We start from the raw sequence: 23,532 nt of genomic DNA on the forward strand, positions 1-23,532 counted from the left end.
CAGCTGTTAGGAGAGACCACAGCAATGACATGCACAGGAGCTCTCTGGGACAAAACCAAATACTACATTTAGGTCAGATGGGACTCCCCATGCTTGGTTTATGTAAGTGGGGCAGAGTTTATCACACTACCTCCTTTTCAGACTACTGGTGTTTCTGAAGGGAGCAGGCTGTACAAAAACATTGATTCCTATAAATGAAAGGCCCCCAAACCAAACCCAGAGGTTTGGTGTCCCGCAGTCCCCCTGCTCCTCTCTCCATGTCTGTGTTAAGGCTTCCTCCTGCTCCAGCAGAGCCCTCCACCCCTGAGCTGAATACAGTGCACTAAGTGCCTAAATCCTAAACTTTGCAGTGGGGAATGCAGCACAATTGTGACATGATCCTCTTCATTATTCAGTTTGTCAGGGGATTATGTAGAATTGTCACCAAGTTCCAAGGAGATAGGTGTTACTTTATTCTGTAATATCATTGTCCCCTAAGTGCTTGAAAGGGCTGTGTATGAACTGCTTTAAGAGGCTGTCTGACAAAAGTTCCTTGGTTGTTTCTCTGGCTTCTTCATCTTCCTGGAGTAGCTTTTTCAGGAAAAACTAGAAATATTTAGTTAGTGAGACTTAAAACAATAAATGGAAAATGTTTGCAAATGTTTGAGGGGGTTTATTTTGTATTGGCAGGAAAACTACGAATTTTGAACTTGCCATTTGTGTAGTTGAGAGAATTTTTGTGGATTTAAAGTCTGGTTTCTGCTGATGAATCAAGGATTATGTTGGGTTCTCTGGCTTTGTACTGAAGGTCTTGGCTAAATAATTGTGTTGAGAAAGGAAAATTGTCTTTTTTTTTCCTTCCAGGAGGAAGGTCTGTAAATGTAAGAGATAAATATATTGTAGGAAGACCTCATTGTAGTGTGGTTTTGTCTCCGTTTATGTGCCAGTGAGGTAGCTCATGTGAATTCTTTTTTTTTCCATATTTTGCCTGGGCCTGCCCTAGAAAGATCAGTCTCTTAACTCAATATTCCTTGCTTAGATTTGCATTGATGACCTTGTAAGTCTGAAAGCATTCGATTTAGAGACAAATCTGTACAGTCATGCAGTTTCAATGTTGTAAAACTTCTGCTCAGGAAGAACTTCCAAGTGAAATTACTTGTTACTTTTTGTCCTTTATTATCGTGCCTCCTGTCTGTAGTGAGTGGGGGTTTGTAAGGAGTACAGATAATACTTAAATTCTCCACAGACTATGGAGTGCAACAATCAAATTAAGTATTTTAATCAGGTACAAGCTCTCTACTATCTATCATGGAAATGACCAGAGGCAAGTCATGATGAAAGTGGATCATAATTTGCAATAATTCTTTTGGTGCTGGATGTTAAGTTTTTGTCTTCAGGATTTCCCATCATTATGCTTGATTCAGGGTTGTTTCATTGAGGCATCCACTGTCTATTTTGAACCTAATTTATCTTCTGTGGTCTTTATGGTATTTATTATTTGAAGAGTAGCAATTATCTTGAGCTCCACATGTATGATGTAAATCTTCACAGAATATTAGATTAAAGCTGGTTTAAAAATCATGCTGTGGGTTGTTCAACTACTAAAGCCAAAAGCTCCAGTATTTATGCAGTTATGGTGACACAGTTTATTTTATTCCTAGAACTAGAATAAACTATTGTGATATGATTTTGTTGTGGTATAAAGTTTTCTACCTTTCACTGTGCTGGGATAAAGACAAGGCTCTGAAAAGTTAAGAGCCCTATATGACAAACAAATTTTCCTCAATCACTTGGTGGTTCCCATGGTACCTTTCATAACATTCCTGGGACAAATGCACAATGTGTCAAGGAGGGATTGAGCACATGAAGACAGATTGTGCTGATAGAAGAGAGCTGGCTTTCTTGTTACCTTATTTTTGACATGGTTGCACATAATTTTCATCTCTTGCAAATGACTAGAGATGATAAGTTGACAAAATAATTGTGTTTCCCCTTGCAAGTCCCAAAAAAAGGATGTATGCTTACAAGAAGATACTTACTTTGGTTTTACTTTAAATGTTTTAAAAGTAACAAAACAGATTAATGGGTGGGTTTTCCATTTGAGGAAACATGTCCAATTGAGAGAGATCAGGTTGCTAATGAAATGGTCTGCTGGTGCATGGCAGGGGAGAGATTCTCTTTTACTCTGCTGTCTAACGAGAAGTGGCTAATGCAGGAATTTATTTGGTATCCTAGGGAAGGTAATAAGTGATTTAATTATTTTGTATGAATTCCAGTTACTGGCTTTTAACCTGAGGTCTTTAGTCTGTTTGAGCCATGGTTAGAAGTATTCAGGTGCTGTCTGCTGGTTTTTGAAACTTCTAAGTAAATTTTGCTTAGTGATACTTCATTTTTAATTTTTTAAAAAAAATCTATCAGCAGCTGACTGTATTGTATTAGCTGTGCCTCACTTGTGGGCCTTTGTAACTCGAATTATAGCTGAGTTTGTAGCGAGGGAAAATAAGAGCAGGCTTGGTTCCTGTGGCAGTCTGCCTATCAGCTTGGGGCTAGCAACAAAAAAAGCTGCCTTCCCAGTGTTGGTTCCTTAAATTAGGCTTTTTTGGATTTTATCCTCAGCATGTCACTGTTATTGCTTTGTTGCTATGATACAATACTTACTCATGCAATCCGCTGTAGAATATTAGAAGATCTGAGCTGAAATGTTACATAACTTACAAATGTTTTTACAGCTGAGGTTCATTATTTTGCAGAGTGTAACAATTCGTGTCTTTGTAGTCATCTGAGTGAAATAGGCATCTTGCAAGGTTTTTTTCTTCAAAAGAAAAGCGGTTCAAATGGCAGAATTGACATTCAGGAGTGTGAATCGTTCTTCACGAGAGAGCAGTGATTGCTGGCTGGTTCAAAGCTCCTGAGGTGGTTGTGCTCAGCTGATAGGATCCCAGCTGTCAGGTGGGCAAAGGGAGCACAACGCAGGTTCTGTGCCTGGGTGTCAGTCCATTTCAGCAATTACCTTTTGCTTATGGAGACAAAGCTATTCTATCAGATAACTGCTGCTGACTGTTGTTGTTCCAGCCACTAAATGAAAGGTGCTTTGGTAGGAAACCCGAGAAACAGGCATTATCAGAGTGACCTGATAATTATATTTAAACTTTATTTATACAGTTAAAGGTATAAACTTAATGAAGTTTGTTGAATTAGAATAATTGTAAGGCATTAAAGAGAAGCATCGGATTTTTTGTGCTTTGTTCAGGTTTTAAAGTGAGACTTAAGATTTTCAGTACTCAGTTGCATTTTCTTGTCTTGCTAATTCTTTTGGTGATGAAGCAGCAGTGCTCATAGCCATACTGCAGTGAATGGATGAGGCTAAGGGATATAGTCAGGCTGTAGACTGGTCTTGAAAATTCTTCAGGGGAGAGCATTCTTTATTTGGAGATAAAATTGGGAATACTATTTTTTCACCAGAGTGAGTGAAATGCCAACTGGCTGATAGATGAGGTGATGCTGTATTGGTCCAGTGGCTTTGAACCCGTATAAACAGTTGAGAACAAGAACAAAAGACACATTAAACCAAATTTTCAGTTAAAACCATGACTTTTTAATGATTGTTATGGTCATGCAGCTTTGGAACAGTTACACCATATTAAGGATGTATTAAATTTTTGAGGAGTGTAGTGCTTGATAATCCATCTCTTTTAGAGTAAATGTGAAATGCTAATGGAGGAATTCTGCTTATCAGATTACAGAGGTACTGAATGCTAAAATGAAAATGCTAAGTCACAGCCAAACACATTGTCTTAATAGGCCAAAAATTCTGGAAAACCTTTATATGACTGAGATTGTCATAAATTATTTAGACCAAGCCATTAAAATTCAGGATTAATCCTTTCGAAATATTGGAATTCTTTCTTCAGCAAAACGTTGATCACATGATGTTGAAAGTATGTGAAGCATTTTGCATTGGGGTAAAAAGACAAGGTTCCTTCAAAGCAGATTTTACAGCTTTTAAGCAGGTTACATAATAAAGGATTAGGGAGCAGAATGAGACAAATCGGATGAATGAAAGGTTAGTTTGATGCACTGCTTCTGGATATGACTTTTGGTGATGGAGAACTGAGACTTGTTAATATTTATGTATTTAAAATAAAATTATTCAGTAACTCATTGCTGGTAAATAAATTTACTGCCTTGTCTTTGTCTGTTAGCTCTTTCATGTACCAGAAGCTGGGGATGGTGGGTGTTCCATCCTGACATACAGATGTTTTCAGTTTGGGCAAAACTGCTTAATGATTTGCTGTTAGTTTGCTGACTATGAAGCACAACTCTTTCACATTAAAAAAAAGTCATAGCTATGCAAAGTCTTGTCAACAAAATAGATTTAGAAATCCTGTTTGCTTCTACAGACATAAGTGTTTGGTTTGTTTTTTTTTCCTTTTATAGATGCCACCTTCAATGAGCAGCAAGATCTTTTTTGTCAGAAGTTGCAACAGTGCTGTGTGCTCTTTGACTTCATGGACTCTGTTTCAGACCTGAAAAGCAAAGAAATCAAGAGAGCAACACTGAATGAACTGGTTGAATATGTTTCAACAAATCGTGGAGTGATTGTTGAGTCAGCTTATGCTGACATAGTGAAAATGGTAAGTAGAATGCTCTTGTTATAGTTTGTATTTTAATAAAATCAGTTTATGACTCTAATGGCATTTAACTCAGAATTGTGGTTGGTTATTCTGCTTATACAATATAATATAATTTGTTAATGATAACTTGGCCCAGAAAGGCTTGTAAAAACAAACAACTTGCAGGTTTTAATTATTAGCTGAAACATGATGCATTCAGGTTAATTAAAGTGAAAGAACTGGTACACTGCAGCTACTTGCAGTCTGGGTAAGCTTTCAAGTTGTTCTCTTTCAGAAGATGGCAATATTTCAGTGCTGCCTATCTTTATTTTCTAGTGGCAATGGAGAATTAGGCTAAAGTTTTCTGATAGTGATTGCTGCAGATGCTGATGGCAGCAGAAAGGTTTATCAGTATACAAAAGCAACTCTACTTTGTACATACTTTCAATGGCTGTTTGTTATTATTTTGGCCTTGGAGAGCTGTACTAGAGTAGCCCAAGTGGTTTGCTGATGTTATAAACCGTAGGATGACTTGTCCCATGCAATTGCTGCTAATGGCTTGTTGAATAATGAACAAAATATTTGTGGTTATCTGCTGACTTTCCCAGGTGTTTATGTACATTCTCAAATGCTGCTTAAGTAATGTTTTTGATCTGCCTATACCCCATGTACAGGGAATGCAACTGAATGACACTTGAGAATAATCTGAAATTTGAGAATAATTGGATTTTTTTTTTTTTCCTAGAAGTGTGAAATGTAAAAACAATGGCTTTAGTGCCCATGCATTTTCATTAATGGTTCTCTAAACTTTGGTGAAGTTTACATAGATAAAATGCTGACTTTAAAAGAGCTCTTAGGAACATAAGCAGAGCAGTTCAAATATACAGCTTGCAACTTGTGTAGTTCTCTATACAGTACTAATTAGTTTTTTCCTAAGGTTCATTTTATTTGTTGTTTGGTGGTTTGTTTGTTGTTTGGTTGGTGTTTTTTCTGGGCAGCTGACAGGGAAGATCAGATCTTTAATGTAAATAAGTGTGGAAGTTTTGCCATTATACTGAAGGGCTAGGATTATTGGAACCCTTTAATCGTTTTGGCTGTTTCAGCAGATGCTTATTAAGTTTTACAAAAAAATCTAGGACACTGGGGGGTTTTGTATAGTTTCGTTTTTTAAAGGACCTGGTTCTCTGTCCTAAATGTTTTTTGCATAAGGATATAAAGGACAAAGTATGTTCACCTCTTCTCAGGCTTCTTTTTTTTCTTGCTGCTGGTGGCAGCAAGCCTGAATCCCTGCAGTATTTTCTCATTCTGCGTGCCCTCTGTAGCCCCTTGTTAGAAGAAAGAATATACTAACTAGCCCATAGTACTTGTTGAAGGGAGGCTTTCTTTTATATTGGAGTTGTTTTCTTTTCTTGGAGATAAGGTGGTGTCGAGCTGTTCCTTTGAGGGTTTTTTGTTGTGCAAATGATTGGATTCTGTGGATGCTTGTTTTTCCTTCCATAACAAATTTCCATCTCCTTTTCTCCCCTAAAATGACAGAAAGTGAAGAAGCTCAGTGAGAGCTTTAAATGCTCAGTGAGAGCTTTTTGAGAGCTTGAGACAAAAGATCCCTCCAAGCTTGAATAGTATTTCTAATCTCCCTGGCAACTGGCAGCAGAAAAGGCCTTTGCTGTGAATTAGGACGAAGTACCAGCTTCAGAAAAAAATCTGCATGGGTCTGTCTCTCCCTCCAGCTAACACCTGTGTCAAGCTCCAGGCCTTTCTTGGTAGCAAAACTTTTATGAGATTGAAGAGTTACTGTTTTACTTTTGTTTTCTTGGATTTTAAGTTTTTAGGCTGTTCAGTGTTCCTACATTAAAAGAAAAAAAAAGAATAAATGGAGTTTTGCTGCAGAGTTTGAAGTGTGGTTTTGGGATAAAAAAGTAGAAATAGCCTTAATGAAATCCAGCTATAATCTGGCTTGTAGTAAAGGACAGGCAGACTAAAAAATTCCCTGAGAAAAGCCAGAGTAGCAGCAGTGGCAGAAGCAGAAGCAATTTCTTTCCCAAGGCCTGGGACAACTTCTCTGCAGCTCACAGAGGAAACAGCCTCAGGTTTCAGACAGGTTTCCTTGGAGTCACCCGAGCTGTGGGGAGGCAAAGTCAACAAGGCCTTAAAGACGGCAGGAAGGGAAATAAAATGTTCTTTCTGACCAGTGCATGGGCAGGGCCTGTGCAGGTGAGGAGGTGTCTGGCATTCCTTCCTTCACCGGTCCCGGTTGCCAGGATAGCTGCTGAGCCAGGTGTCACACAGCTCCTCTGCTCGGCTCTGCTCTGCTGGGCTCCTCAGGCTGGCAGCTGGAAATGATACCAGTGCCATTTCGAGCCACTGAGGATGGAACAACATCATTTAAAAAAATCTTTGTTTAAGCAGATGTGCAGGACACACTGTTGGTTGTCTTTTTGGTGCCCTGGGCAGCCTGATTTCCCTTCAGCTGAGGAGGAGCTCTGCTGACAAATGGCTTTGAAGGTGTAGCACAGCAGTTCTGGGTCATCCAAACCTAGTGTCTTCTCTGTTTGGAAATTCTCAGTTAAAAGTGCTCTGAAGCTAAAAGGAAATCAGGGTTTGCAATTGTGAATATTTTAAGTTTTAAAACTTCCTGGGAAATTAGAAAGTTCTAGCTTGTATCAGTTTTGGGAACATGACTGAAGTGCCTCTTCAGTAAATGTAACTCTTCATCTTCTTGTGCCCATCAGCCTTGCCTTGTTCCCCAGCAGCATACAAAAATATCATGTAATGACATTGTCCTAACAGGCTGTGTGAGTTGTGAATTCAGAATTTAAGGTAAATCAGGTATCCTCAGTCTGCACACTCAGAAACTAGAATTGAACCTAGTATCTTTCAAATTATTAGATTAAATGTACAGACAATAAGGGACTTCTTTCTTTTTGGTTTTAATAAAACATAATTGCTGTATTTCAGTACACTAACTGGCACATTTTCTGATACAATTTTTGGAAAACTTGGGGCTTTAATTTAGAAAGCTGGTACTGGATTTATCTGGAAATCTATCCAGCTTTAAAAACCTTTTATAATTTGTGTTTCTGAAATCGCAGTTTTTGGATAAGACATAACTTAGGAAAGCAAAAGAATGTTTTAAATAATATGAGGGGATATAGAGAAGAATTTGCAAAAGTATTGCAAACATAATAAGGTAAATTAACTTTTTCTTTTGGGAGACAGGCTAGTGCATAAAAAGGGTGCAAGATTTATTTTAAGTTTCATATATTCTTAGAGATGAATAATGCTAGTGGAGGTAGTGAATACTCTGAAAATCATACAATTGGTTTTCCAAAGGCTTGGCTGAGATGCTTGCTAATTATTTCTGCTACAGAAGGGTATTTAGTAGCTTTGTTTTGGACAGGAAACTTCCTCACTACTGTGATGTTCTGTGCTCAGGGCTGACCAGCTCAGTTCAGCAAGATGCATCTAGAAAGAAAAAGAAGTGTTTTCAGGAGATGTTACCAGAACACTTGCAAGCAGAGGTAGAACATTCTCTGTAGGAGACTGATTCATATGCTGGAGGGTTTTATTGAATACCTGGTAAAAGTAAACAAAGCTAACAAGAGAACCAGGATTGTACTGCTGGTTTTTGAGCTTGATTAAAATTAATGTTCTCTGACTCCTATTTCCCCTTCCTCTCCCCCTCCCCCCACAAGCCTTTTGTTCTTGAGCTTTGGAATCCCAAGTCCCTTGTGTTTACAGCATTAAAGGACAACTGTTTTTGTGGGGTTGTTTGTTTCTTTGGGTGGTTTTATTTAGTTTGGGGTTTTGTTCTTTTCATTGTTTTTCTTGTGCATTAAGCTCAGAGACAGCTGAGCCCATCCACACAGAACTTCAGTGCCCTTCCAGTCCAGGAGAGCTTTGCCATGTCCCAACAGGAGACAGTGACACAGAGCAAAGGGCATAGGAGGAAATAAAAAGTCAGTTTATGCAATAGCTGTGTATCTTGTTTAATGAAGCAGCTGATTCTTATGTGCAGAGCCAGCTGGGTGACTTCAGGATCTTTGTAAACTCCTTTTGCTAGATTCTTCAAACACCTTGGAGACTCCTTGGAATATGTGCAGGAGGATTTTGTGCAACCTGTCAAACATTTCTTGTTGTGCTTAGTAGGCTTGAGTGATAAGCAGCTTCTTGAAACAGATTTGATCAAAAAGTCTGAAAGAGTTTGAAAGGTGATTGGAAAAGTTGGGTTAACTTGTTTCTGAAAGAATGGTAGAAAATGCAGAAATGGACTGAACTGCATGTTCTCTTTTGTTTGTGTTAGAGATTTAAATCCAGTATGTGCTGTCTGTGCAAGAGATGGCATTTTACCTTTGACATCTGAATGGTCTTCTGTCCATACTTCAATATACTTCAAAATCCTTGAAGAAACCTTTTTAAACTTGTCCTTTTGAAATTGATTTGATGTGACTGTATCATACTAAAAGTAACCTAGATTAACTTTAAGAAAAAATAGCTACTATGTGAAATGGAAAAGATAGAATGGTTACATGTTTCTAAATTTCTAAACCCTTGAAACATCTTGAAATATTCAAAGGTGAAAAATGTAAGCAGAAATATCTTGAAATCAAGTAAAGAACTGTAGAAATAAGAAATATTTCTAAATTTTTGGGATTGTCTGTCTTACATGACAGACATGCTCTCTCCTATGTGGCGAGAGCTCTCTTTAAATCTTAATTAATTAGTTATTTGTGGTCTTATATAAAACCAGTTCTTGCTGTCATGTAATTAAAAACTGTTTTTGATAGGGAAGCTGATTTTTTTTTCAACCTTCCATCGGTTTGGGGAAGATTCTGGAATATGACCACGTCTACCTCAAAGCTCATAAAGCAGTTACTGAAATTCTAATTTTAGTAAATTAAATTCTAATTTTCACTAGCATCTTACAGACTTCTGGCTGTTTGTATTCTGCAGTTTTGAAAAAATGAGGTAGTGCCTTATGTTACTTTTTTCACATGGTTTTGTTTCATTTGGTTTCAGGATAAATGCAGTACCTTAATGAGTGTGATCTGTGAAAGCATAAACAGTGATACAAGTATTTTTTTTTGCCTTACAGATTAGTTCTAATATTTTCAGAACACTTCCACCTAGTGATAACCCAGATTTTGATCCAGAAGAAGATGAACCAACTCTTGAAGCCTCATGGCCCCACATACAGGTGTGTGGTTCCTTTATTTCCAAGCCTTCTTGTAAGGCAATGTGGATACTTCAGTCGTTTCATGCCTTTGTTAAGAACAAGAAAATTTCTTTTATAACACAATTGAGTTTTTATACTCAAGAGGGGAAAAAAAGTGGTGCTTTTTAAATTGGCTGAATGTAACTCTTCTAAGTGGCTTAAATGCTATTTTTTAAACAGAGAGATTACACTGTTAAATTGTGGTGTATGTATGTCTTAAAACTGTGGGTACTTTAGGTAATTATGTTCTTCACCTAAGAGGTTTGTTTTCTGCAACTCAGCAGCTTTTTAGTGTTGCTTCAATAAAATATAAGCTAATATTAACAGTTCTGTTTCTCGTGGCAATAACAAAAAATGGAGTAATGGCCTTTATTTGTCCTTTGAGCAAATAGAAATCCCCTCCTTCTTCTCTCCCTCCATGCCAAAACTTGACAATCTCAGCGTTGTTTGGTAACAGTTGCATGGTTATTCCATTGTTGCACTTCCCTGGGATCTCGTGATTTTTATAGCTCTGCTGTATCAATCACGTGATTGACTTGAAACGCTGCTGAAATTTATTTTATTTTCAATTAACTCTTAGCAGCTGTAAATGTCCAAGCACATATCTTGGGTAGTTCATTGCTGAATTTAAGTAGTATCTGTTAAAGAAAAGTGAAGTAGCAACTCCTGGCAGTGGTAGGTTAAGCTGCTGCACATCTGCACACCATTTGCTCTCTCCTCTCAAGAGCTGAAATGCTCCTCTGCCCCTATAACATTACAGTTCTAATGCATCCACAAATGCTCTTATTTTAAAACTCTTATTTAAAAACTAGGCTTCTAATATTGACTCTAAAAGGTATGTATTCAGCATAGCATTTCACACTTAAACCAAACAAGAATTAAGTTATCACAGAAAATAACTCTGCAGGTTAAAGGCTGTAATAATTATTTTCTTATATATGGCTGATTCTAATTTGTAGGTGAAGTGGCTGTAAATGAGCTGGATCAGAGGCTTGGCTTTGTTGGGTGGGAGGGTGCAAGAGCTAAACAAATGTCTCCGGTAGTCAGCAGCAGCACCAGCTGACTGCTAAATACCTGTGTCTCAGAGGTAAAATGTGTAAATGCCAGCTCAGTTCACTTTAGCCCATAATCAAACTCTAGTCCTGCTCATAGAAAAGGGCCTGTGGACTTTGTGATCAGTTCACTTGTGCCTTGGGCTTGCCTGGGAGGAATTGAAAGAGGTTTGTAGCCTGTGGTATTATTTGAAACAGTATTTTCAGGTTTATCCCTTGCTGTCTTCTCAGGGAATTTTTGCCAGGCTGTCTGGTTCCTGGCTGTGAATTTCCCTCTCCCGTGTCTGTTGTTCATCCTGCCTTGGAACAGATCACTCCTTGCAGCACAGTGGAAAGAGTTTGTGTTTCCCACTCTGTCCTTTTACAGTTGATGTGCTACTGGACCATGGAATACTGAGTTGGATAATTTGCTCATTGCCCTTCAGGAGCACAAAGCTGCTGGAAATGTCAGATTTTGTGTGTGGAATAAAATCTGTACACAACCATTCTCCTCCCCAGCAAAATACACTTTTATTTTTGGCATTGTCGAAAGGACTGCTTAAGGAGGGAAGGTGTGGCTGTGATTTGTGGCAGATCAATTACAAACAAATTCCAAATTCCATCCTGATCTGGCAGTCAGGTAGCCAGTTTTCTGGGAGAGGAAAGAAAAAAAATCTGAACCTCTTCTCTGCTTGAATCTGTTGACATAATTGCTTAGTAAGTTACCAGTGTGTGTAGCCACAACAAAAGACTCCAGACCTTCAGTAAAATGAGTGGCACTTGAAGGATGTTGCTTTAAAGCAGAGCTCAAGATGGTTTGTAACAGCCACAGTAGGTTGAACAGGTTGGCATTTAAAACCATCCATTTAAAACATTTTGAAGCTCAGGGAGTTGCAGAGTTGGTGGAATTGCTGGTTTAAAGCAATAATATTCTAGTGATCCCTGCAAGACTGAATCACTAAAGCATTGGGAGTTGTATTTCATAGCCCTTTGGCCCAAGCAGACCAGTTTTGAGAACAAAAAATACTAAATCCAATATCTTTCCCCTGATCTAGTATTTCCAAAAGTAATGTTTCTGTTTAAGAAAGCTGAGCATGCCTGTCTCTTTAGGTAGGATCTGCTGTGGCCAGAATCTGTTCTGGTGCCCCTAGTTGGATTGTTGTTGTGCTTTTAAGTTTACAAACATTAGCATACAGGAGAAGGGAGAGTTTGACTTACCCAGAAATGGCCACTGCAGCTTGATTCCTGAAATGCCCTGGATAAGGAGGCTTTCATGTATCTCACAAGGATTTCCAAAGTTTGATACCATACCCAGTTGATATCCTGCATTTAATCTTGGACATCTTATTACAAGATGTTGCAGCATTGTGCTTTTCACTTAGTTCATCTGCTTGATGTCTATTACAGTCAGTATATCTGTTTATGGAAAGAAGCTGTAATTATCCTTCCTCCCCTGTCCTTTAGGGAAAACAAAATATGCCAATGTAGTGTTCACTCTTAGAAAGTGTTCTATCCCATGGCAATTCTGGTGGCTCTTTCTCTGTATCCTTCCAGGTTGTAATCAATTTCCTCAGCACATGTAGGTCTGTGCATCTCTGTCTGTGCTGTCAGTATCTTCCTGGCATATCCTTGGATTTCATCTGTCACTTCCATAGCTTCATTGTGAGGATGGATCTGAATCATCCTATGGTTAACCCTTTCTCGGCTTTAGGGCTTGCAAATGCTCAGTAGAGCTTTTTCTTGGAACTCCAGCTGTGACTTTGCAATCTTTGAGTTTCATTCCGTATTTATTCTTCCAGAGCTTCAGGGTCAACTTGTCCTTTCTTGTGGGTAGCATTTATTTTCTATTTTATAGAAACTTTTATTTTCTATTTTTCCCCCTGGTGGTAGCTTCTAATATTGTGGCAGTTATCGCACATGGCTGTTCTTTACTGTTGTCACTGACAAAAATAATTCATATAGGAATTTATTACAGAAATCTTGAATTAAATGAAATTCCAAAATTAATCCCTATGAGGCTGTGCTATATAACGTCCCTCTGGCCATATGTTGCACATTTCTATACAGATTTATCTGGTTGCTAATTTGAAAAAGATCAGTAGAATGGGCATGTTTTGGGTTGGAAGGAGGTTGGACTAGATGATTCCCAGAGATCCCTCCCAACCCTAACAATCCTGTTATTCTGTGTAAACTACTGATATGAAAAGCTCTTCTTGCAGTCTGTCAGAGAGGGACAAAGGGAATGGTAGCTTGAGTTTCTGAGCCTCTGCTTTGCAGATACAGCACACCCTCCTTGAGGCTATGCATAAGTAACTGTCAGCTCAAATGTTCTACATAAAAGTACCTACTGTCATGCATTTTTCTGAAGTGAGCTTCCTAATTATAATTATGAATTACTCAGGTGTTGGCTCTCAGTTTAGTTAAGTCCTCAGAGTGGTAATAGTTGAAATTCATGCCTTTGAGTATGAGCACAGCTCTGCATGGGTTTTATTTAGAAGCCCAGTCAGTGTTGGCATTATGTACCTAAATTGCATTGTAGTGTTATTACTAATCAGCTGTTTAATTATATGGAGTTATGAAATAGGCATTGAGAACATGAATAGCTCTGAATGGAATCTAAACATAAGGCATCTTTCAGTTCTGTCTTAGAGAAGAGGTGCCTTCTGTGTACTTTATTAATCTGCCATTGTTACACAAGTGCAGTGTTTTGTCTTGGACTTCTGATGAACCCCAAAGTGTGGGACTGGGGCTCTGGCCTCTTCATGCCACTCTCTGCTAGCTCTAGCTCTTGTCAGGATTTTTATCTCTGGGCATTGTGGGATTGTTGTAGCAAATAGGAACTTGAACTAAGTAGAAATAATATGCTACAAACGAGTTTCCAGGATATAGAAGCCTAATTTTAATCTGAATTCTTTCAGTTTCTGTGAATTCATTCAGGTGTTTTAATACAACTTTTCTTTTTCAGAGTTTGTGGTCAAAACTTAATTTCAGGTACACTTAGGAGATGTTTCTTCATCTCTTTAAGGAATTATGTAATGTTAGAGCATTTGATTTAACTCTCAGTGCTGCTCATGTTTGGTAACCTATTTCTGCATAATAAGTTCTTAACATGGCAGGAATGTAACATTTACAACTTGTTTTTTGTCCACTAGTGGTATTTTCAGTAGATTATTTATTAAGCTTTGACTCTTCTGGGAATTAAAGTGTTCTGGGTACTTACTGTAGTTATTTCAGTAAATTCCAGTTGGAGCTGTGGTTAAGCAGTGATGTGTTAGGCTTTGATTCCTTTTGTGCTTTCTGAGCATGTGAGTAGTGCCACAGCCTTTGGTGGTGGTGACAAGGCTGAGATCTGTGTTGTGGTGTACTTACTAACTGGAATTTTCATTTCCGCGTTTGTAGCTGGTGTATGAGTTTTTCCTGAGGTTTTTGGAGAGCCCGGATTTTCAGCCCAGCATTGCGAAGCGATACATTGACCAGAGATTTGTACAGCAGGTAAGGGGGACTGGGAAAGTTGAAAGTGGCATTTAAAGATCACCTCTGGAAGTTAAATCATCAGCTTTCCTGCTGACACAGGGTAAATTTCAGTTGCTGCAGCAGTGGTTTGGTGCCAAACACTAAATAAACAGCACATCATACCACAGGGGCTATATGTATTTAGTAAATTCAGGAACACTTTGTTTTCAGATACCAACCTCAATGCTTTGCAATGTAAGATTTTTGAGATTTGTAAAGTTCTGTTTTTCATGGTTTGTAACTTAATTCCAGCCAAATGAACAATGTGGTAATTATATTTTTGTAATCCTTCTATGATTGTTTTTTAAATTTTTTTTACCATGGGAAAACTTACAGCAAGCTTTTTTCTTGTAAAAAGTTCATGCACTCATTGTACATGAAATATGTTTCAATACCTCCTTACTTGTGCCTAGGTAGTGTAATTCTCTTTACTGTTGTGTATTAACCACAGAAGGAAAATCAAGTAAGAAATTACTTAAGAAGGTCATGCTTTACCATGCAAAGCAACTATGAGCAAGAAAATGAAGTGAGATTTCATATTAGATATAACTTCTTAGAGAATTACAGTGTGGAATGCAATAACTGTTTTTGGTTCGAGGTGAATTCACTGGGGATTTTTTCACTGTGTTGAAATGTGTGTTTGCCAAATTTTGTTTGTCAAAGTACTTGTTTGCTCAGTATCAGAGGAGTGAATGCTGGCAGGCCTTCACAATACAGCAAGGAAAAGTAAAACCACGAGGTGGATGCTTTCCCTCCCTATCTTCATTTAATTTCCACTTAATTGGTTCTGCTGTTGTTGTATATGTGTTTTCTTCTCAGTTTTATTCAACTTACACACAAAATTTAAGCCTGAGGCTGCTGGTGAGCTATTTGCTATGGGTGTCCACTTTACAAACTGACCTGTGGTCCTTGAGAGCAGCATTGCAGAGTTTGTTCCTGACATTTCACTTGATCTTTCTCTGGAGTACAAGATAGAGACAATGCAACCAACAGCTAGCTATATATGGGAAAAAACGTGGAGTAGTGACCCTGAGAAATTCCTGCTAAATATAAAATTGAAGTGAGCCTGAACCAAGTTCCTGAACAGCTGTTTCCAGTCCCTTGTGCTGCTTGGTACAGACATACCTAAGCTCAGACCTGAGCAGGAGACTCTGCTTGAGCTGCCACTGACTTGCTCAAGGCAGCTAACTTTTCTGAATATGCTGTTGCTTGGCCATGCAGGGTTAAAAAAACCAACAAAAATTATGGTCTGTAACATGATTGGAGTATTTTTTAATGTCTTGGAGTGAGCCTGGTCTTTTCTGTATCCTTGAAAGACTTTCTACAAGGTAAAAGTTTGTGGAAAGTTTTGTTGTCTCCTGCAGCATTTAGTCTGTATTAATGGGGAATTGGTTAGTAATTACATATCTTGTGCTTATTCCATGGCCCCCTCCTTAATTGTAAAATTTCTTGTATAGGAATGCTTTTGTTTGGCCATCAAGATGCAAGTTTTGAGATAAGCAGTAAAGGACTTTAATTATGAAATTGTAAATATAGGACATGGATTTGATTAATTCTGGTTTCTTAAATAACAAGTGTAAACCACTTATCTACAGTTTGATAATCTCATGTTTGCAATTGCATTTTCATTTTGATAGTATAACAGTTACTGGAATGACTTCAGTGTCTGTTGTACGCAGGAAAGAATTGAAGTTGATGATTTTATTAGAAAAAAAAACCAACTTCATTAAAAATGTAATTTTGAAAATCTACTATTGACATATAAAAAAAAGTCCAGTTAAACTGATTCTATTTTTTTCCTAATGTAAACTTGCAAATTAAAGGGAAAATTCAAAACAAAAGATAAAATTCAAACCAAAATCTTAAGTCTTTCAAAAGTAATACATTTCTATTTCATTTTTAAAGTTGTTGGAGCTCTTTGACAGTGAAGACCCACGAGAACGTGATTTTCTAAAGACAGTTCTCCATAGAATTTATGGAAAATTCCTCGGTTTAAGAGCATTCATCAGGAAACAGATAAACAACATTTTCCTCAGGTATGCTGTGTATGTGTGTGACTAGGTTGAGGAATATTTTATCTTGCCTTCACAGTCTGGGTCTACAGTGATTTATTCTTGAAAAGAAAGACCTGTGTTTGGTCTGTGATCTTGCTTTCAAGTATTTGAAGCTTAGTAAAAGTTTTCTTTGGAATCTCTGAGCCTCTGTGGCAAATCTTGATGGTTGTCTTTGTTGGTAACAGGTTTATATATGAAACAGAGCACTTCAATGGTGTTGCTGAACTCCTTGAGATATTAGGAAGGTAAGTTTGATTTCACACAGAAAAATATAAAACATTATTGTGAATGTTTGCTTCAGCTTTTGTGCTTTGGGAATGGAGAGGGAGGAAGAGAATTATTACAGTAACGAGTGATGAAGTGCAGTCACTGATAATCTAATGCTGTCTGGGTTACCACATGAATATCAAATTAGGACTCAGAAAAAATTACTCTTTTTTCAGTGCAAGTTTTAAAGATGACAGGCAAAAAATGCTTCTCAAGGGTCCTTGTTTGTCAGACCTATCTACTCTTGCTTATCTTCTGCCTGATGGATGACTTGCTCTTTGATTCAGAAAATGAGTGTTGGCTTTTGCCCTCATGCTGAATGAAATGTTTTAATCTTCAGCACGCTGGTTTTCCTTCAGTTCTGTTCAGGAAAGCCTTGTAAGTGCTAGGGGTTTTTTAGTTACCTTTTTTTTGAATGTCATTTCACTAACTTCAATTTGACTTTGAGGTTTTTCTCTGCTAGTTTTTTTACTGCCTTTCCAAAACTGTCACACATTTCACAGTAGAACATTGTATTATTGGTCTAACTAAAAATATAAATATGGTGAAGCTATTGTGGAATAAATTTTCATGAAAAATCAAATGATAGGGATCCCATTATTTTCTCAGATTTACCTAAAATGTAAGGGGCAATAGAAACTAACCTTTTCCTGAAGGACTTTTTTCTTGTCTATAGCTCATCAACTCTTAAATATAAGAGGACTGAATCAGAGACAACTTTTAAACTTTATTTTTGAAGGCAAAGATTATTCAACAATCTCAAAACAAGTGCTTTAAGTGCACTATTAAAATTGCATAGTCTTTTTTCTCTGCATGTTGCTAGTGATGGTGGGTGACATGATCAGCTTCCTGATACATCTGTCTAAGCTTTGCAATTAGACAGCAGGACTTACTGTAGATGATTTTATTTAATGGATGATGAAAATACTTCAGCTCATCTAATGGGTATTATTTAGCTTCTAGTATGGTTCTCTGGTATTCCTTACCAAGAGTCTAAACTCTCATTATAGCAGCATTTCAAAGGTTGTGCACATGTTGAGGTATTTTATGGCTTCAAAATAATCGGGTTTAAAAACTGAATCAGGAATGGAGTTTCAGTTGAACTTACAGAAATTCTTGACTTGCTGGGAAAAAAATTATTTTTTTAATAAAAATAAATCCTGCTTATTCATGTTTTCAGTATTATCAATGGTTTTGCACTGCCACTGAAAGCAGAACACAAACAGTTCCTTATGAAAGTTCTGATTCCCATGCATACTGCAAAGGGATTAGCTTTGTTTCATGCACAGGTAAGCTTTTGCCTATTTTTAAGAGTGGTGGGGTTTTTGTATTTACATTTGAAATGAAGTTTAAAGCACTATGTGTTATAATATCAATATTCCAAAATATTTGCCAATTCAGTCACTTTTAGAAAAAGTCTTCCAGATCTTATATCTAAATGTTAATTTTGAGATAATATTTGGCATGTATTACAAGTGAAAGAATGTACCAGTGAGTCAAAGATGTATCAACTGAAGTTGGAGCTTTTTTCCTTGTAGTCTTGTCACACTTTAAGCTTCATTTAATCCCAGGGCCTTGTGCTGTTGTCATTTCCTTTCTGTAACTTAAATGCTGTGTGTAAAGGAACCTTGGGTATGGCCAGGTATTTATTTCAGAATTGTTTTTTTCTTTCTAAAGCTGCACCAGTGATGGGCTGGGAGGGAGAATGTTGTTGCCATTTATAAATAGCAGAAGTGCACAGCAGCTCTGTGGCTCAGGCAGGAATTATGTAGATGCATGACACGCTGTCAGAATGCTGCAGTTCTTCAGCTGACTTGGGTTCTCAGACTTGCCACAGACATTCAGCATTTCATTTGAGGAATAATCTGTATCCTCTCCAGACATATGGCACTACAAGTATTGAATATGGTTGATGCAAATTTGGAAGGAATTCTGCTGTGGCTAATTAAAACTTGATTTTTAACTTAGCTCACTAATAGAGCTCCATACAGTCTGAAGGCACAAGGAAATGAGTTTCTAATTAAAGTGAAATCATTGTGACTGTATAGCCTATAAACAGGATCAAGTGAAGAGCTCACTCAATTCCTAATTCTCATATGAAGTTTTAAATTAAGCAAATCACTTATCTTTGTTGTTTATTGCCTTGCTCTTCCATGAAACCTCCCAAAGGTGTTCTCACTGGCAGATCAGTGCAGCAAGCTCCCCCTTTTTCTGGGATACATTCAATTCAGCTCATGGTACTGAAATGGCCCTGTTAATTCAGCTGTACCTGAAAGTCACATTTTTCCTGCTGACCAGGAAAACTGTCCCTTCATAAAACTCTGGTGCCAGGTGCACACACAGCACAGTGTGTTTCATTTTATCCCAAAGGGCTGAGCCAGTGCTAAATCTGCTCTGCAATCCCAAGTGGCCTGGTTGCTTTGGTGCTGAGTGAAGTAGAGCCTACCCTTAAAAGTTAAAGCCTTGAAGATGAGCTGAGCTTGGGTCTTTGTGTCTTTGAGCAGTAGAGCATTACTGCACTGAATGTACACATATAATGGGATTTGGGAGATTAATGTGTGACATTTATTATTTTTTGAGTCTATACAAATGCATCAGTAGCCTAAGGGCAAAAGAAAGAAATTAGACCTGTTGCAATTACAGCATTGTAATTATCTGCTTTGGCACAATAAAAAAAAGAAAGGTGCTGCTTAAATCCAAGCATCCTGAGTATTGAAATGTAATGCCTATTGCATAATTTTTGTCTCTGCTCTATATTGTGAAATACTGTGACTTTTAAAAATCAGTCTTAATGGAATCTAAGGAAGATTGTAACTAGTTCAGCAATAGCATTATTGTATGGTTTCTGCATGGGATGGTGGTTTACTTACTCAACTGTGTGCTCAGTAACTAAACTCTAAGTGATTATATAACACTAAATATCCTTGGCCTGGGCAGGCCCCAACAAAAGCAGGAGAGGCTGGGAGAGCACTGCTGGTGCCTTAATCACATGCTAATTCCCACTCCTTCCCCCTTTCCCCGGGCACTTGTTGGCCATTGCTGCACTGGGACAGGACACTCAGCTGGGCAGCAGCTGCCTCATCTCCTGTGGCCTTGGAATAGGCTCAAATTCTTTCACTTGTAATTTACCACTGGATGCTGTGTGCTCTCGATGTCACCTGAGCAATGTGTGCTCAGTCAAACCTGTGTCACAGCTTGGCTTTTACTGGAAGTGTGGCCTTTTTTACCCCAAAATAGATGTTTGAAAGTGATAGCTTTGTATTGTTAACACAGGGGTTGATGTTAAGAAAAATCTGTTTGGATATGGGATCTGAGTTAGGGAAATATCTGCCAAGCTTAAAAATAATTTTCTAGGTTGAAAAGAAAAGATGATTTTTGGTATGCAGGAAGTTTTTTTAAGATCGAGCAGGCCTGTATATCTTGCTGCTTTAATTGCTGTTTTGTTTAGTTTGGACTAATATGAACGGGCTGTGTAGGGGTGTCTTGGGTTGGGTTCCCCCCATGATCTGAAGTGCTTCCATTAGAAGTTGTGATATTTAGTAGTGCTGCAATGTCCAAACAGTGTCTGCTTAAACTAAATAACCATATGACTTACATTCCAGCTTGCCTATTGTGTTGTACAGTTCCTGGAAAAAGACACAACTTTAACAGAGCCTGTAAGTGTTTTTCAGTTGGATGTCTTTCTATTTTTAATTTCAATTAAATATTGCAGTGTAACCTGTTGAATTGTGCAGCAGTGCTGTGTTATCCTGATTAAACATGGAGAGGTAGGAATTTTTTGGGGGGCTGGAAATGAAATCTAGAATAGTTAAGAACATTCTGAGTTTGAAAGATAGAGCCAAGATAGAGCACAGATTTAACTACAAGTTTGAGCTTCTGGTATCAACCAGACTACCCCAAATTAGAAAGCATGTCATGACTGTATTCGCTCCTCATAAAAACTAAAATTTCAATGGTTTTGGTACAGATTGCTTCTGCTTAGCCCATGCATAACGTTGAAATATTTTAGGGAATAAACAATCCCGAAATAAAGGTTGAAAAGAATAACAGCGCTTCATTTAGACAGAAAGAACTCTGAAATTCCAAATGTGGTGTTTCTGTCCATCCTCTTCAGTTCCTGGGGTGCCTCTTGGCAGCCAAACTCAGGTGCTTGAGGCATCTGTGCCTTTTGCCAGAGTGAGTCTCCTGTGGCACATTGACAGCTCAACTGGAAAGGGTTTGTGCTCAGCTTTGGCAGAGCCATGGAGAGCAGGGGCTCAGGGCACTGCAGCAGCTCCTGAGGACACAACTGATGTCAGGCCAGCTGCAAAAGAAACTGCTTTTAGTTGGACAATCAGGAATATCTCCATCAGGGCTATGTTGGTATTTACATACTTCACCTCTTCTGTGACAGAAAAATGAAGACCCTATGCAAGACCTAAATTTTCTTCTGTAAAAAAAAAAAAAAAAAAAAAAAAAAAGATAAACAGCTTTGGGAAAATAAGATCAAATAATTGATCTTGACTGAGTGCCCTTTCAGGAAGCTTGTTTTCTGCACAGCCATTTCAGCTGACCAGTTATTCGTGTCTATGGATTTGCCTTGTGTGCTTGAAGCATCTTTCTCCCCCTGTGCTGCAATGTTCCCAGCCACACTGGTCAGTTAGTTTATTTTGTGAGACAGGGAGAGGAGAAGGGAATTGTGTAACCTGTATTCCTTAAGCCAAGTGAGGAAACAGCCCAGGCATTTTGACAGTCAAAGCTGACATGTGAGCAGAGAACGTGGAGTGTTACATAAAAACCTGCAAGATTGAGTGAGGTGACAACGTGACAAGGTCAGAACTTCCTGACACAAATTCACAGAAGTTGGGGCAGGACCCAAGCCCAAACTTGGCAGGGCTTTGGAGCAGTGCCACAAAGCAGTTCTGAGCCTCATCTGGACCATGGTCTATGCAATTGTGGCTGCTTCTCAATCAGTTCAAGGTGACTTCAGGCTGGAGAAGACACAAGAACTCACTGCAGATTCACTGCCTTGGTTGTAACTCTGGTGTGTAGTAAAAGTTGTTTTATAAAGGAATTAAAGTTAGTAAGATAAGAATCGAAGCTTTAAGAAACTTTCTGAAATGCTTGAAAAGTAAATGTTAAAATTTGGGTCAACTGATGAGATAGCATTGGAAATTTTTCTTGGCTTTAGGTCAAGTAATATTTTAAGAACTCCATCAGAAGGCTGTCTTCACACATACCTTACTGTTATTTTTCTGGCAGGGATTGTCACTCAGGGTCAGTTTGGAGGACATTCAATCCAGGCTCTTGTAGCCATGGTAGTCTGCCTCAGGTCAGTCCTGATGTTTGCAGAGCTGACAAGAGGAGTTTGTTACCTAACCCTGCTGAGTGCAATGGCCTTTACATGGAGGAAATCAGGCTAAATGTGCAGTCCTGGTGCATGAGTTCAGTTTTCCAGCAGGTGCCTACACTTGTAACCCAATTCATGGGAATCCTGCAGCTCAGGGAAGAATATTGACCTTGTGTAGTGAAAGCAGCAATCCATGAACATGAATGTGCAGGTATCAGCTTTTTAATATAAAGACACAGTCGGGCTGGAACCTGACACTCCAAGGAGGAGCAAGGAATAGGTGTCTTGTTGAGGTGTGCACTGTTACACTCAGAACAGGTTATTTCTTTATCAAGTTGGGAATATGGGTCTCTTGTCTAGCAAAATATATTTAAAAATTCTTGCAGTAATTTGTGCTGGACAGTGCACTTGAGTCTTAACTTATTTCTCTGGAAAGCCACTTTTGATGGTCCATGTAGTTGTTAATAAAGCAGCCAGCTGGAAAACTGAAGGAAAAAAATCAACATGACAAAAAGCAAATATGGAAGGTATTTAAATAATTGAGTAAGTTTTCCCTTTGGATATGATCAGTTAGGTGCTGTTGTATCATAAAAATTAGAAGTCCTTTCTTCAGAATGAAAGTTTATAAGGCTCTAAGAATGTTTCTGCTTCTGGAATACAGTTGCAGCTTTTTTTTGTCTTTTTTTTTTTTAAAGCCATAATTAATTTTGTAATTTAGATGCCATGTGAGATGTTTATTTCTAGGAAAAATGCCTCCAGCCTTTCTATGCTGTATTCCCTCCATTCCTCTTGGGGGCTGTACTTTCCAATTAATTTTCCCAAAGGTTTTGTTTTTCCAGTCTTGTGTAAGGTAGTTTCAAATGTAGCTACTAGAATACATTTTCTCTGTAAGTTCACATCTTTCTTACTTGAGTTTCCAGTCTAACATGTCAAATTGTGGCAGAGAAAAGGAAGAGTTGGAGGCCATGGCTCCTCTCTAGAGCCCTGTCAGCATTTATTGTTTCCTCTCAGGCTTCAAACCTTTGATGCCAAGGCAGGTGCTCCCCAAAGTATGGATGAGTAGAAGACAAAAAAAAAATATTCTGTGAGATTTAGCTACAGGGAGTTTAACTTCACTTTGTGATGCTTTGATGTGATCAGCATCCTGTCAATTCGTGTGAGTACTGGGGTGGGGCAGAGTGTGAACGGATAATCACAGGCACACAAAGCAATAGGGGGCTATCCTGATAATCTGAGCTATTCTGATAACCTAAACAAGACAAACATTTCAATGATGTTTATTCAGTTTTCATTGAACCTCTGAATAAGGAAAAGCAAACCAGTACTTTTTTTTTCCTTATCTAGTATGTAGTAGAAACTTGTTCTGCTTTAACATGTTTGTGTTTTTCATATAGGTAATCAGAGGATTGCTCAAATTTTGGCCAAAAACATGCAGTCAGAAAGAGGTTGGTTTTGTGTCTCATTTCTGGTGTCTGCTGTGATGTAAAATCTCGTGGGGCACATTCACAAACCTCTCTGCTGTGCTCTTCAA

At 38.2% G+C, this 23,532-nt stretch overlaps 1 protein-coding gene across 1 annotated transcript in view; it reads left to right on the forward strand.

Annotated features, from left to right (window-relative positions):
• Positions 1 to 23,532, forward strand: part of PPP2R5A (protein phosphatase 2 regulatory subunit B'alpha) — a 42,521-nt gene that overhangs the window by 14,132 nt on the left and 4,857 nt on the right. Inside the window, exons 2-9 of the mRNA XM_064709073.1 lie at positions 4,417 to 4,613; positions 9,688 to 9,789; positions 14,238 to 14,330; positions 16,257 to 16,387; positions 16,591 to 16,650; positions 17,853 to 17,961; positions 20,275 to 20,328; positions 23,396 to 23,446. Of these exons, the coding sequence (XP_064565143.1) occupies positions 4,417 to 4,613; positions 9,688 to 9,789; positions 14,238 to 14,330; positions 16,257 to 16,387; positions 16,591 to 16,650; positions 17,853 to 17,961; positions 20,275 to 20,328; positions 23,396 to 23,446 (797 nt within the window). The remainder of the gene's footprint in view (positions 1 to 4,416; positions 4,614 to 9,687; positions 9,790 to 14,237; positions 14,331 to 16,256; positions 16,388 to 16,590; positions 16,651 to 17,852; positions 17,962 to 20,274; positions 20,329 to 23,395; positions 23,447 to 23,532) is intronic.

The sequence above is a fragment of the Zonotrichia leucophrys genome, chromosome 3, assembly GCF_028769735.1.
Source record: "Zonotrichia leucophrys gambelii isolate GWCS_2022_RI chromosome 3, RI_Zleu_2.0, whole genome shotgun sequence".
NCBI lineage: Eukaryota > Metazoa > Chordata > Aves > Passeriformes > Passerellidae > Zonotrichia > Zonotrichia leucophrys.